General features: G+C 29.4%; 1 protein-coding gene across 3 annotated transcripts in view; it reads right to left on the reverse strand.

Moving 5' to 3' along the window:
- Positions 1–3,262: 3,262 nt before the first annotated feature.
- Positions 3,263–13,145, reverse strand: part of LOC119616102 (disks large-associated protein 4) — a 16,761-nt gene continuing 6,878 nt past the window's right edge. For all 3 annotated transcript variants that reach the window (XM_037972289.1, XM_037972288.1, XM_037972290.1), the window contains 5 exons: positions 9,584–9,775; positions 5,449–6,989; positions 4,562–4,658; positions 4,336–4,490; positions 3,263–4,274 (listed from right to left, as the gene is read on the reverse strand). In XM_037972289.1, coding sequence (XP_037828217.1) covers positions 3,951–4,274; positions 4,336–4,490; positions 4,562–4,658; positions 5,449–6,989; positions 9,584–9,653 — 2,187 coding nt within the window. In that variant the 5' untranslated portion in view covers positions 9,654–9,775 and the 3' untranslated portion in view covers positions 3,263–3,950. The remainder of the gene's footprint in view (positions 4,275–4,335; positions 4,491–4,561; positions 4,659–5,448; positions 6,990–9,583; positions 9,776–13,145) is intronic.

The raw sequence follows: 13,145 nt of genomic DNA on the forward strand, positions 1-13,145 counted from the left end.
TTACGAAAACTTGTGTAAGTTTCAACGTCCCGAAACGCAACGTAAAAACTAACTAAAGCTTAACTTATTAATGAAATTTGTTACGGAAATGTCACTAAAAGGAAATGTAAATTTTGTGTGTATAACTGAAAATAGTTTAACATAAAAACTGCATTTAAACTTAAATTACTGCAAATTCCTTTAACACTTTAATAAATATTTATATTAAATGTTATTAATTTTATATAAAACACACTTTGTAACACATTTAAACGCTATATTTTAATTAATTTAACAATTTACTAGCACGATTAAGACGGACACGCGTATTTGATGATGGACAAAAAGAAACTGAAGAAGAATTTTACAAATCAAATGTTAGTTAAAAAGGAAAAGAGATTGAAAAAACTTTTTTTTCGAGTTGCAGGAGTATGCGTGAGTGTATTAGCGAACATTTCTATTGCAGTTTAATAAATTTATGTTGAATGGGAAAATGTTTTCATTGACCACCGGATAGAAAACAATTATCAATAGACTAATTTATAGTCCAAGACATGAACTAGTCAAAAGACTAGTCCAAAAATTAGTCAAACGCCTAATTTATTGACCAGTCCATCGAATAGACAGTAGTCGGCTCAATAGATTAGTCAGTAGATTAATTCATAGTTTAGTAAATAGGCTAGTCGAAAGACCGGTCAATACACTAGTCCATAGATTGTCCAATAAAAAAGGACACAGACTAATCCATAGAGTAGTATTTATACTATTCCATAGACTTCATTGTCTAATCTATTGACCACTCCATCGAATCGACAGTGGACTTATCAATAGATTAATTTATTGATTAGCATATAGACTAGTCAATACACTAGTACATAGATTGTCCAATAGAAAAGTACACAGACTAATCCATAGAGTAGTCATTATACTATTCCATAAACTACATGATCTGTAGACTTGTTTATTGCTAATCAATAGCTCTATCAATAACACAGCAAATAGACTAATGCATGGACTGGTCCATAGACCAGCCAATATACAAGTCTACATACTGATAGGTAGACTAATCCATATATTAGTCCATAAACTACTTCATTAACTAGTCATTAGTCTAATTCATAGGCAAATCAATAGACTGGCCAACAAACTAGTCTTTAGACAAGTTTAGACTGATACATAGGCTAATCAATAGACCAGTCAATAGCCTAATAAATAGACTAATCAATGGATCAAGCAATTGTCTTGTCTGGTAACTGATCAAAAGACTACTCAGTGGACTAGTCAATAAACTAAAACATATTCTCGTCCATAGATCGGTCAATAGACTAGTCCACAGAGTGATCAATAGACTAGTCCGTAGATAATAGACTAATTCATAGACTGGTCAACTCTAGACTAGTCAGTAGGCTGATACATAGGTTAATCAATAGACCCGTAGACTAATCAATGGACCAACCAATTGACTTGTCTTGAAACTTATCTAAAGACTAGACAGTGGACTAGTCAATAATATAGAATATATACTCGACCATAGATTGGTCAATAGACTAAGTCCATAGACTGGTCAATAGACTTGTCCATAGACTGGACATTTGACTAATTCGTTGGCTGGTCAATAGTCTAATTCATAAGCTAGACCATGGAATGGTAAATAGACTAGTACATAGACTTGTAAATTTGGTCAATTGTGATTCTGTAGAATATTCAAGTTCTACAGAATCTTGCCAGCTCCAGAAGTTTCCAAAACATCAACTGTTTGAAGATCCTAAGAGTTTGGATGACTTCGAAAAGGGTTTGAAATATGATGTCAAAATCTATTGTTGTCGCTTCATGACTGCAATGTTTCATTTCTTGTTGCTGAAAGCTCTTCTTCCTCAAATAACCTTTCGTTTGACAATATAAGGGTTGCACTGATGTCAAAAAGTCATATTCTACAGAATTTTGCTATAGGAGTTTTCAAAAACTTAACAACTGTTTGAAGATCCTAAGAATTTGGACGATTGTGAAAAGGGTCGCCCCCTGTTGCTGTCGCTTCATGACTGCGACGTTTCAATTCTTGTTGCTAAAAACCCTTCTTCCTCAAATAACCTTTAGTTGGACAATATTTAGATGATTGTGAAAAGGGTTGTCCTGACGACAGATTCCTATACTAAAGAATCTTGCCAGCTCTAGAAGTTTCCAAAAACTTAACAACTGTTGGAAGATCTTAAGGGTTTTTACTAAAAAACTTTTGTAATTAGATCATTAACCAAGATTCGTGGTTAGCATGTACTGTTGAGGGAAATTTAACCTCAAATAGTTTTTAGTTTAATTTCTAAAATAAAACTTCTTTGTTTTTTAATTGTTTTTTATGTTTTTATTTTGGATAATGAATAAAAAATAACTTTATTAAATATTAGTTTACTTTTTTTTGTGGTTGTTGTGTTTTCACGGTTATTTTTATTTATTTTTTTCCATTAATTTGTATTTGTTTTCCAGTATATTTGTTTAATTTTTATTTTTTATATTAAAACTCAAACTTAAAGCTATTGTTGTTGTTTTCTTTTTTGTTAATTGCAAAATAAAATGTATAAAAACAAAATAAAAACTCTTTTGTCTTAAAAAAACACGCAATAAACAAATAAATGCAACAAGATTTTGTAAGGAGAAGTTGAAAATTTAATTGTAGTTTAATAAAAAAAGAGTTTTTTATAAAATTTAAAAAAATGTTTAAGGAAAACAAACAACATTTAAAGGGGGAGGGGAAATTAGTTTATTATTAAAAAAATGTCTTTTTTTTCTCTAAAGAAGCCCAAGGGTTAATAAAAAAAACTATATTAGTATGTATTATATATTGTATAAAAAAATGGTAATAATACAAAAAAAATTCTTGCCAAAAAAACAAATTTAATAATAAAGTACATAATGCTATTCTTGTGTTAAGAAAATAGAACCAAAAAAGAGCTTTTCAGAACAAAACTGAATCGAGCTGTGGTTTTATGAAAAAAAAAACTAAATAATATAAAACAGTTAAATTTAAAGAAAAATATAATTTGAATAAAACTCAATACTATTATAATACTTGTACTTGAAGTTTTAACTTGTATAATTAATATTTTGTGTTTATTTTTGTTTTTTTTTTTTTATAAATAAGTTTGTTTTTGTTTATAAAAAAAATTAATTTAAATAAATTTTTAATTAAAAGGCATATTCATATAAGTTCGTTTATTTTTACTTTTTTTTTAATTTTACTCCATTAATTTGCTTTAATAATGAATTTAATGAAATGTTAATTTTCTTTGAGAAAAAAAAAAAACAAAAAGACAATTGCAACAATTGCTTTTGTGTGTGTTTTTTTTTTAATTTAATAGAAAATAAATATTCGTTATAATTTCGGTTTTTGTTTAATAAGTTTAATTTGTTCGTTTTAGTTCTTTAACTGGGCTTTTTTAAAGCACGACTCTAGTTTTGAACCTGCTCTACTAGAAATTTATTTATTTTTCTTTATATTGTTTTTGTTTGTAATAATTTTGCTTAAATTTTACTTAATTTTTAGAGGATAATTTTTTTTAATATGTTTTTTTCCAAATTTAGTTTTTTTATGTTTGATAATTTAATAAATATTTCTGTTTTGCTTCTTATAACTCTGTTGAAATTTTAAAAATTTTGTAATACACTTACTTAAAAGTTAGACTAGCAAGTAGTTTAATAATTAGTTTTTGAAATACACAATTACAGAGAGTGAGAGAATGACAGACAAAGAGATTTTTTGGGTTATTTTTTTTTTTAATTTTAAATATTAATATAGTAGTTGTTTATAGTATTATTAATAGTAGTAGTCGTTTAAGTAGTTTGTTTAGTTTAGAATTTTTTTTTTTTGTAATTTTAAAGAGTATTAATTTAGTACATTTCCAATTTTCGTTTAAATAAATTTTATAACAATTCGTTCGTGTTTTAGCTAAAGTGTTTAACTAAAAATTTGCAAAAGAAAATTAGCTGTTTTGTAGTATATCGTTGGCGTTAGACGCAGTAGTTTCATTGTTATTTTTAACCACGCCCACAATTTCGATTGCAGTAGCTTCTTGTGTTGTATTGGAGTTGGCGGTACTGGCCGCAGCCATAGCTTCACGATTGCGTCGTTTCATTTCCTGTAGTTTCTTACGTTGAGCCTCACGTTTTAAAGCCGCAGCCGATGGTGTGGCTGTGGCGCCACCATTTGTCATGGGTGTACTTGGTTTGGTTTTACTACTCATCGGAGTCTTGCTAGCTCGCGGAGTTTTTAAAACACTTACTGCCGGCTTAACCTCCAAGGGTTTCTGTTTGTTTAACAACAAAATTATTATCTTTATATAAAATATAAACAAAACTCTCTCTTACCTTCCAATCATTTTTCTTGAGATTTTCAATATCTGCAAATATTGAATCAACATGATCGACCTGTAAATAGACCATATCCCAGAAACCTTGCAAATCATCTACTGTAGTGGGGAATTGATCTTCTGGTGAGCTGTTTAAGTTATTGTGACACAAACCTTATTTTTCATAAAGTAAATGAAAGAGTAAATTGAAAAAACTAATACAATTTAATGAAATATTTATTTACCTTCAAATTGTTTCATTTTTTGTGATACTAATAAACGTGCTTTACCAGAAGCTGAACGTAACAGACCTAAAGTATCTTCCGTAATATCGGGATTACTCTGAAAATACAATTTTTTTCCAATAAATAAATAATCTTTACTATCAGTTAATATTCCACTGAAAACTGGACGATCAGTTAGTTTTTTTGTATAAAACTTTAAAATCCCTTAACAATTAGGAAGTTTTCAATAGAAACTTTAAGGATCCGTTAGTTTAATTTTCTACAGAAATCAGTTAATTTTCTACATAAAACTTATTGATCAGTCAGTTTTCTATAGAAAACTTAACGATCAGTCAGTTTTCTATAGAAAAAATAACGATCAGTTAGTTTTCCATAGAAAACTTAACGGTCACTCTTTTACATCAAACTTTCTATAAAAAACTTAAGGATCAGTCAGTTGTCTATAGAAAACTTAACGATCAGTCACTTTTCAATAAAAAACTTTGCGATCAGTCACTTTTCTATAGAAAACATAACGATCAGTCAGTATTCTATTGAAAACTTAACGATCAGTCAGTTTTCTAAAGAAAACTTAACTATCAGTTAGTTTTCTATAGAAAACTTAACGATCAGTCAGTCTTATATTAAATCCTTAACGATCAGTTAGTTTTCTATAGAAAACTTAACGATCAGTCAGTTTTCTATATAAAACTTAACAATCACTCAGTTTCCTAGAGAAAACTTAACGATCATTCCGGCTCCCATAAAAAAACTTTATAGTTATTTAGTCTGACTCAATGCTTTCAAAAGATATCTTACGACGGCGTAAAATTTTCTAAAGAAATCTCTCGCCAACTTAAAATTTCCTAAAAAAATTCTATCATCAACCCAATTTCATTCTCACTCACCGCTAAAGCATCCAAATATTTCTCCACTTCAGCAGCCATAATCAACAAACGATTCTGTTCATCTTTCAATTGTTTCAAAAAGAAATGAGCATCTTTAACGGCCGCATTTCCTGAACCATTTGTTGTTGATGGCGACTGGGTATGGTCAGCATCAGTAGTGGAAAGATTTTGAGATTTATGTGGATCTATTATGGGAAGCACAACTTTTGGTTCATCTATTGCGGGCACTAGTTTCTCTAAAGCTGAAATATCAACATCTTTCATTGCAACAGCGACCTTGTGATCCAATTCATCTTGGCCTGTAATGGGAGAAGATGTACTTATTGCTGATTTTATTTGTTGATGGCTGTTCTGTTGCTGTTGTTGTAGTTTTTCTTCAAATAGTTTGCCAGAAGTGGGTGTAACAGTGGGGGGAGGTGTATTGGACGTAGTGTTGTTAGTGTTATTGATGCCATTTGTTGTTATTGCTGTGGTATGTGTTTGTGGCTGTATTGTATCCCTACCAGGGGATGTACGTGAGAAATTTCTTTTGGGCGACACCACCGGCAATTGTGCACGAAATTCTTGTGATAAATGTCTTAGACAGGGTAAGTCTATGTTGTTATTGTCCAATTTAACAGGCTCATCTTTGGCGGCCATGTTAGCTGGTGGTATGGGAGGTCTGCCATTGGACAATTTCTTGCGAAATTGATTGTAGTCTTTACTGGGTGATAATTCTTGAAATTTACGTGCCAATTCGGAGGTGGCACCTCCACCATTTTCCGTTATGTCCGATTTATTTAAACGTGACGAAGAGTCTTTTATCTTTTTGGGGCTATAAAAACCCTGAGCTAGAGCACCAGGCCCATATAATCTCTCCACACGTTGTTGTATAAAACTTCTTTTGGCACCACCGCCACCACCACTATCATCACTGGTATTGTGTGCATCTAGACCATTTTGGCTGTGATTATTATTTTCGATAATCGAATATTTACTGCCAAGGGAAGCGCTTGTCACATACACACCATTCGTAGTACCCGCCATCATGTGGTGTGAAGGTTGCTGTTGCTGGGGCGATGTTAAATTTACGTTTGGCATTGCCAACAAAACGGGCGGAGCAAGTGAATTGCTTTTCTTGCAGTATTGCAAACTACTCGACGATGGTCGAATCGGTGATACTTCTCGTGATTTGTTTATATCTTGTCGTATTTTTGAGTCGTATGTGGTAATATTTGAATAACCGTTAACACAACATGCTAAATTTAAATAACTCGGTTTCTTATCGTAACTATCTTCGGGTGTCTGTGGTGATAATAATGCTGTTGTTGTTGCTGTGGGAGTTGTTTTTGTTGTACTACCACTAATATTATTATTAACTGTTGTTGTTGCTGTGGGTGGTGTGGTCAATGCTATACAAACTTGACCTGTTACTGGATCGACGTAAGCCGTTGTATTCTTAACAGTCTGTACGGAACAGCGTTCTCTTATGTTGTTGGTAAATTCTCGTGTGATGTCCTTAATGGATATGGGTGTGGGAAAATTTAAACTTCCACTTGTATCTGTGTGGGATAGTAGGAAAAAGTAAGAGATTATTAAAAAGAATATTTAAAATTATATTATTTTTCTATAAGAAAAGAGATAAAATAAAAATTCTGTGATTTTATATTTAAGCAAAGTTTTGCTGTGTTTTTAGTTAATTAAGTGATAATAAATATAGATCTAAGATCTAATCTATAGCTAGCTTAAGATTTCATCTATAAATTCTTAAGAATTTTCTACATAAAATAATGATTGGATCAAAATCTTTGAAGTAAATAAAGCAAACAATATTTCCTTAGGAAATTCCTTTGCGACTTTAAAAAAATCCTTACACGGCTATAAGATCCTTTTCAACTCAAAGTTTCTAAATCTATAACAGACTCAATATTTAATCGCCTGAATGTTTTTTTATAGAAATCTACTCTAGGAATCTTGTCGATCAGTTGCTATTTTACAGAAAAATTTACGAACTGTTATTTTTTTACAGAAAACTTGACGATCAGCTAGTATTATATAAAAATCCTGACGATCACATTTAGATTCTTAGAAACACTTTATGATCAGTTAATATTCTACAAAAATTTTGATGATCTGTAAGAAAACTTAATGATCAGTTAGTATTCTACAGAAAACTTGACTATCAGTTAGTTTATGATCGTCTAGTTTTCCATTAGAACCTTTAAAATCTGTTGTTTGTAGTTTGTAGTATTCTACTGAAAATTTGACGACCTGTTACTATTCTACAGAAAAGATTTTAAGATCAGTTAGTATTCGAATCAAAACTTGCCGATCAATGAATTTTCCATTCGAATCTTTTAGAACAGTTTGTATTCTACTGAAAACTTGACGATCGTTAGTATTCAACTTCACAATCAGTAAGTTTTCTGTAGGGAACTTTATGATCGTTTAATTTTCCATTAGAATCTTTAAAATCAGTTAGTTTTCTTTATAAAACTTGGCAATCTTTTAGTATTGTACTGAAGACTGGACGATCAGTAAATTTTCTATAGAAAACTTGATGGTCAGTTAGTTTTCTAATAAAAACTTGACGATCAGTTAGTTTTCTATTGAATAGAAACTAATAGCAACTATTTCAATAGAAATTATAAGATAAGTTAGTATTCTACTACAAATTTGACGATCTGTTAGAATTCTAAAGAAAAATTTTAAGATCAGTTTGTATTCTACTGAAAACTTGAAGATTAGTTAGTATTCGACTTCACGATCAGTAAGTTTATTGTAGGAAACTTTATGATCGGTTTGTTTTCCATTAGAAACTTTAAAATCAGATAGTTTTCTACAGAAAATTTGATGATCAGTTAGAAATACCTTTAATTAGACGACTTGATAATCAGTCTATATTCTAGAGAGAATTCTATTGAAAACTTGACAATCAATTCCAAAAGAAATCTTTTGTACAGCTAAAAATTTCCTATAGAAATATCTTTCTGAAGTCTTTAGATGAAATTTATAAACAAAATCTTCCGCTGGCATAAAATTTCCTATAGAAATCATAAGCTCAAAGTTTTTTTATAAAGATCTTTAATCTGATCATAATTTCTTATACCACTCAAAATGTCTTAAAGAATACTTAGCCGCTTCAAAATTTCTTACATGAGATTGTGAAATTCGTATTCTCTTCTCATTAAAATTACTTATAGAAATGTGTACAAATTTAAAATGTTTAAATATATAACTAAAGCTATTTAACATACTTTTTTTAATATTATATTTATTATCACTCTTAACCACAAAAAAAAAGAACAGTCACCGTCTATGTTTGTAATACGTTTAAAAACTAGAATAGATTGATAAACATAAACCATAAATTTACTTTACTTGACAAGTTCTGGGGTCAAATTTTAAAGGATATTTAATGAAGTTTATAAAAAACTAAATATCCTTGAAAATTTTAAACCCTACAAAAAAATATAAACCAAAAATAAAAGAAAATATATTTATATAAAAGTTAAATATTGTGTAATAATAGTGACCAACAAAATGTGTGTGGGAAATATAAACCTGGTGTTTTTTTGTTGTTTGTACTACAAGTTAGCATGACCTAAAACCAACAATAAAAAAATATACATACAGAGTCATAAACATAATAAAAAAAAGAAACATGTTAGTAAAACAAGAAATAAACCCAGAAAATAAACCAAAATTATTATAGAAATCTGTATAAAAAAAATATAGAATAGTGTAGTAGAGTAGAGAATAGAAAAGTACAATAAAGAAGTGTCCAACAACATAAAAAATGTGAAGTTTCTAGTACAAAAAGACAATAATCATTAAAGAAACAAACAAAAAAAAAAAAAAATCAAGTGTTTTCTTAAGGTGTTTACCATATGAGGACTAAGGGAGTTGGGGGCTAAACAAAAGACTTTTGGTGTCATCAAATTTACAAGAATACAAACTTCATTTACAAATTAAAAAAATAACAAGAATTAAGAGACAATAAAGGGGTAATGGGATTTGGACAGGTTTTAAACAAAAAGTGGTATACATATTTAGTTTGACCTTTTAATTAATGCAGTTAGTTTATCTTGCTTATTTTAAGGTCGGGATGTTGTTTTTTTTTTTTTTTTTTTTTTTTGTGTTAAATAGTTTATACCTGATATATCTGAAGATTCGGCATCAACATCTAAAGAACAGCTGCCAATTGAGTCCATACTTCGATCCATTTCTTATATGTTTTAATACTTGGTTGCACAATTTCTACTTAAATAAAATTGTTTCTTTCTTTTTTTGGGGGGATTTACAACACGCTGATTTAAAGTGAATTTATTGGCCAGGTTAACAAGTTCTGTTGGTAGGTTTTTGTTTTATTTTCAAAAAAGTTCAAAAGGAGAATAAAACACAAATAAAAATTAACAAGCGATTAAAGACTTTTGTAGGGGGTTTTTTTGGGGGCGGTGGGCTTTTATTTGGAACAAAACAACAAAATAAAGAAAAGTTTTTAGCAAAGGAAAACTATATAAAAAAAGAGCAAAAAGCAAGCAAAAGAAAACTTACGCCAGAAAAAACAAAAGGTAATTAATAACGTTAATAAATCAATAATAATAAAACTTTTTTTAAGATTTTTTTTACATAAACATTACACTATTTATTAACATTATGGAAAAAACAACTATTTACATCATAAAAGACATGCAATTAAAACAAAACCAAGATATTCATGTATTTACACACTACTTGATAGTGATCATGGTTAAATGACAAAAATACTTTCAGTTTTTATTTATTATTTTATATTAAAATTAGTTTCTACTAAGACTGATTAACTGTCTATCACTTATGTGTGGCAATTCCCATTCATTCAAACCGCAAATATACATTGTGGTGCATTTTTTCTCACTCTTGATTTTATGTGTTTAGATTTTGTAATTTAATTATTGTTTTTTACTTTTAATAAAAAAAGGTTATTAACTTTTGAATTTGTTAAGAAATAGTTACAAAATTCCCTACAGAAATGTTTAGCCGGCTCAAAATGTATTGTACAATTCTGTAGCCGATCGAAGGTTTTCTTCTAGTCGGCTCAAAATTTCCATAGAAACCTATATCCAGTTCATAATTTTCTAAAGAAATCAATAGCCGACTCAATTTTTTCATAGAAATCGACTTAAAATTTTCCATAGAAAGTTTTATCCGATACAAAATTTCCAATAGAAATCTTTATCCGGCTAATAAATTCCTGTAGAGACTTTTATCCGCTACAAAATTAAAAATACAAATTTTTATCCGGCCCAAAATTTCCAATAGAAAATCTTTATCCGGTTTGAAATATCCTATGGAACCTTTATCTGATACAAAATTGCGAATACCAATCTTTATCCGGCACAAAATTTCCCATAGAAAACTTGAAATTACCTATGGAATCATTATCCGGTTCGAAATTATCGGTGAAACCTTGAAATTTCCTATAGAACCTTTATACGGAACTAAATTTCCTTTACTAACTTTTATCCGGTACAAAATTTCGAATACAAATCTTTATCCGGCTTGAAATTTCCTATAGAACTTTATCCGGTTAAAAATTTCCTAAAGACACCTTTATCCGGTACAAAATTTCGAATAAACATATTTATCCGGTTTGAAATTTCTCTTAGAAACGTTTATCCGGTACCAAATTCTGAATACAAATCTTTATCCTAATCCTATACACATTTATCCGGGTTAAAATTTACCGTATAAACTTTTATTCGGAACAAAATTTCGAATACAAATCTTTATCCGGCTCAAAATTTCCATTGAGTCCTTAATCCAATACAAAATTTCGATTATAAATCTTTATCCGGCTTGAAATTTCGTATAGAGCATTTATCCAATACAAAATTTCGAATACAAATCCTTATCCGGTTTGAAATTTCTCTTAGAAACGTTTATCCGGTACCAAATTCCGAATACAAATCTTTGTCCTGCTCTTATACACATTTATCCGGATTAAAATTTCCCATATAAACCTTTATCGGGAACAAAATTTCGAATAAAAAACTTAATCCGGCAACAAATTTTCTTTAGAAACATTTAACCGGATCAAAATTTCACACAGAAATCTCTATCCGAAATAAAACTTCGCATACAAATCTTTATCCGGTTCGAAATTTCTTATAAAACCTTTATCCGACACAAAATTTTTTACAGAAATCTTTCGTCCGGCTTAAAATTTCCCATAAAGGTTTCATCCGTTACAAAATTTCGAATAAAAATCTTTATCTGTCTCAAAATTTCTCATAGAGTCCACTATACGGTGCAAAATTTCAAATATAAATCTTTATCCGATTCAAAATTTCGCAAACAAATCTTTATCCGGCATAAAATGTCCCATAGAAATGTAAAATCGTTTCGAAATTTCCTATTAAACTTTTATCCGGCTCAAAATTTAGGAGGAATTCTAATATATCTCTCAAAATTTCCTATAGAAATTTTGAAATTTATTAAAGAATTTTCGACATTTCTAAACTTCGTTAATTTATTAAATGTAAGATATTTTTAAAAATTATCTCAGATAGCTCCTCCATACATGCAGAACCAAAGTAATGTTCCTTGTTCTCAGTGAATAGCAGACAGTAGCGGAGAAGCTGTTATATAGTCTCCTCTATATCCTCATTATGACAACTTCTCCTGCACGATTGAATATAGCACAGTGTCCTATTATTACCGACAAAAGCGATAAGAACTCTTCCTACGAAAACTTAACGGTAAGCTTGACCTTGAGGTATCATATAAAGAACAGGTTAACATCGAATTAAGACAAATGTTTTCGTTATTCAAATGTAATTGTAGAAAAAGTTATTTTTAAGATACAAGCAGAATGGAATTAATTTTTCAGACCCCCTAAGACTCCTCATCAGTAATCTTCGCTCTATATTATTAGTGTCACTTATAAACATTATCTATTTCACTCACAAGTTTTGAATAAATGGAAAATGGGAATTTTTACAAAGTTCTTCATTATCCCACTTTATTTTACTTTTCCTACCTTTATCTATAATTTAAACATCCACTATAGAATTTTCCCTCAACTTTTACTATAAACTGTAAAACTATTTTTATAATCATTAATAACAATGATGACTCTATTTTTTATATTCTTCTGAAAACAGAATGATACAACTAAAAAACACAACTTATTTATTTATAATTTCCAACATAGTACATAGACAACGGAGGCATGTTGTGTGAATCACGTGCAAGAAATGTACAAAGGAAATTTTATTTCTCAACCAACCATAATTAAATCTAAAAAAAAAGAAAAACAAAACAAGAAAATAACAAAGAACAGCTGAGAAAGACACACGACAAAGAGCCAAATTGCGGATGTTAAAAGATCTGTAGTGTTTGCTGAAGGCGGCGGAGAGTAACCTTTCACGAGGTGAAGTTTTTAAGTGACTTTCACTTGTTGTGGGAGAAGATAATTATTTCTTTATTTTCATTTTTAACATTAATTTCCATTAAAAGTTGAGGTATTTACAGAGATATTTATTTGTACGCTTATTCCATAGAAATAATTTTATTTAATCATGTAAATTTTATATTTTTTTGAAAAAACCAGTTCAAAACAAAATAAGAAATAAAATCAATGTATTAATAATGCCCTTGTTATTTTATATGGCAAAAAATATATTGAATGATTCACACAGTATTATTGAATACTTTATAATAGTTTATTATTA

This window comes from Lucilia sericata, unplaced genomic scaffold, assembly GCF_015586225.1.
Source record: "Lucilia sericata isolate MDLA Ls3-8-SP2 unplaced genomic scaffold, ASM1558622v1 Contig000058F_arrow, whole genome shotgun sequence".
Taxonomy (NCBI): domain Eukaryota; kingdom Metazoa; phylum Arthropoda; class Insecta; order Diptera; family Calliphoridae; genus Lucilia; species Lucilia sericata.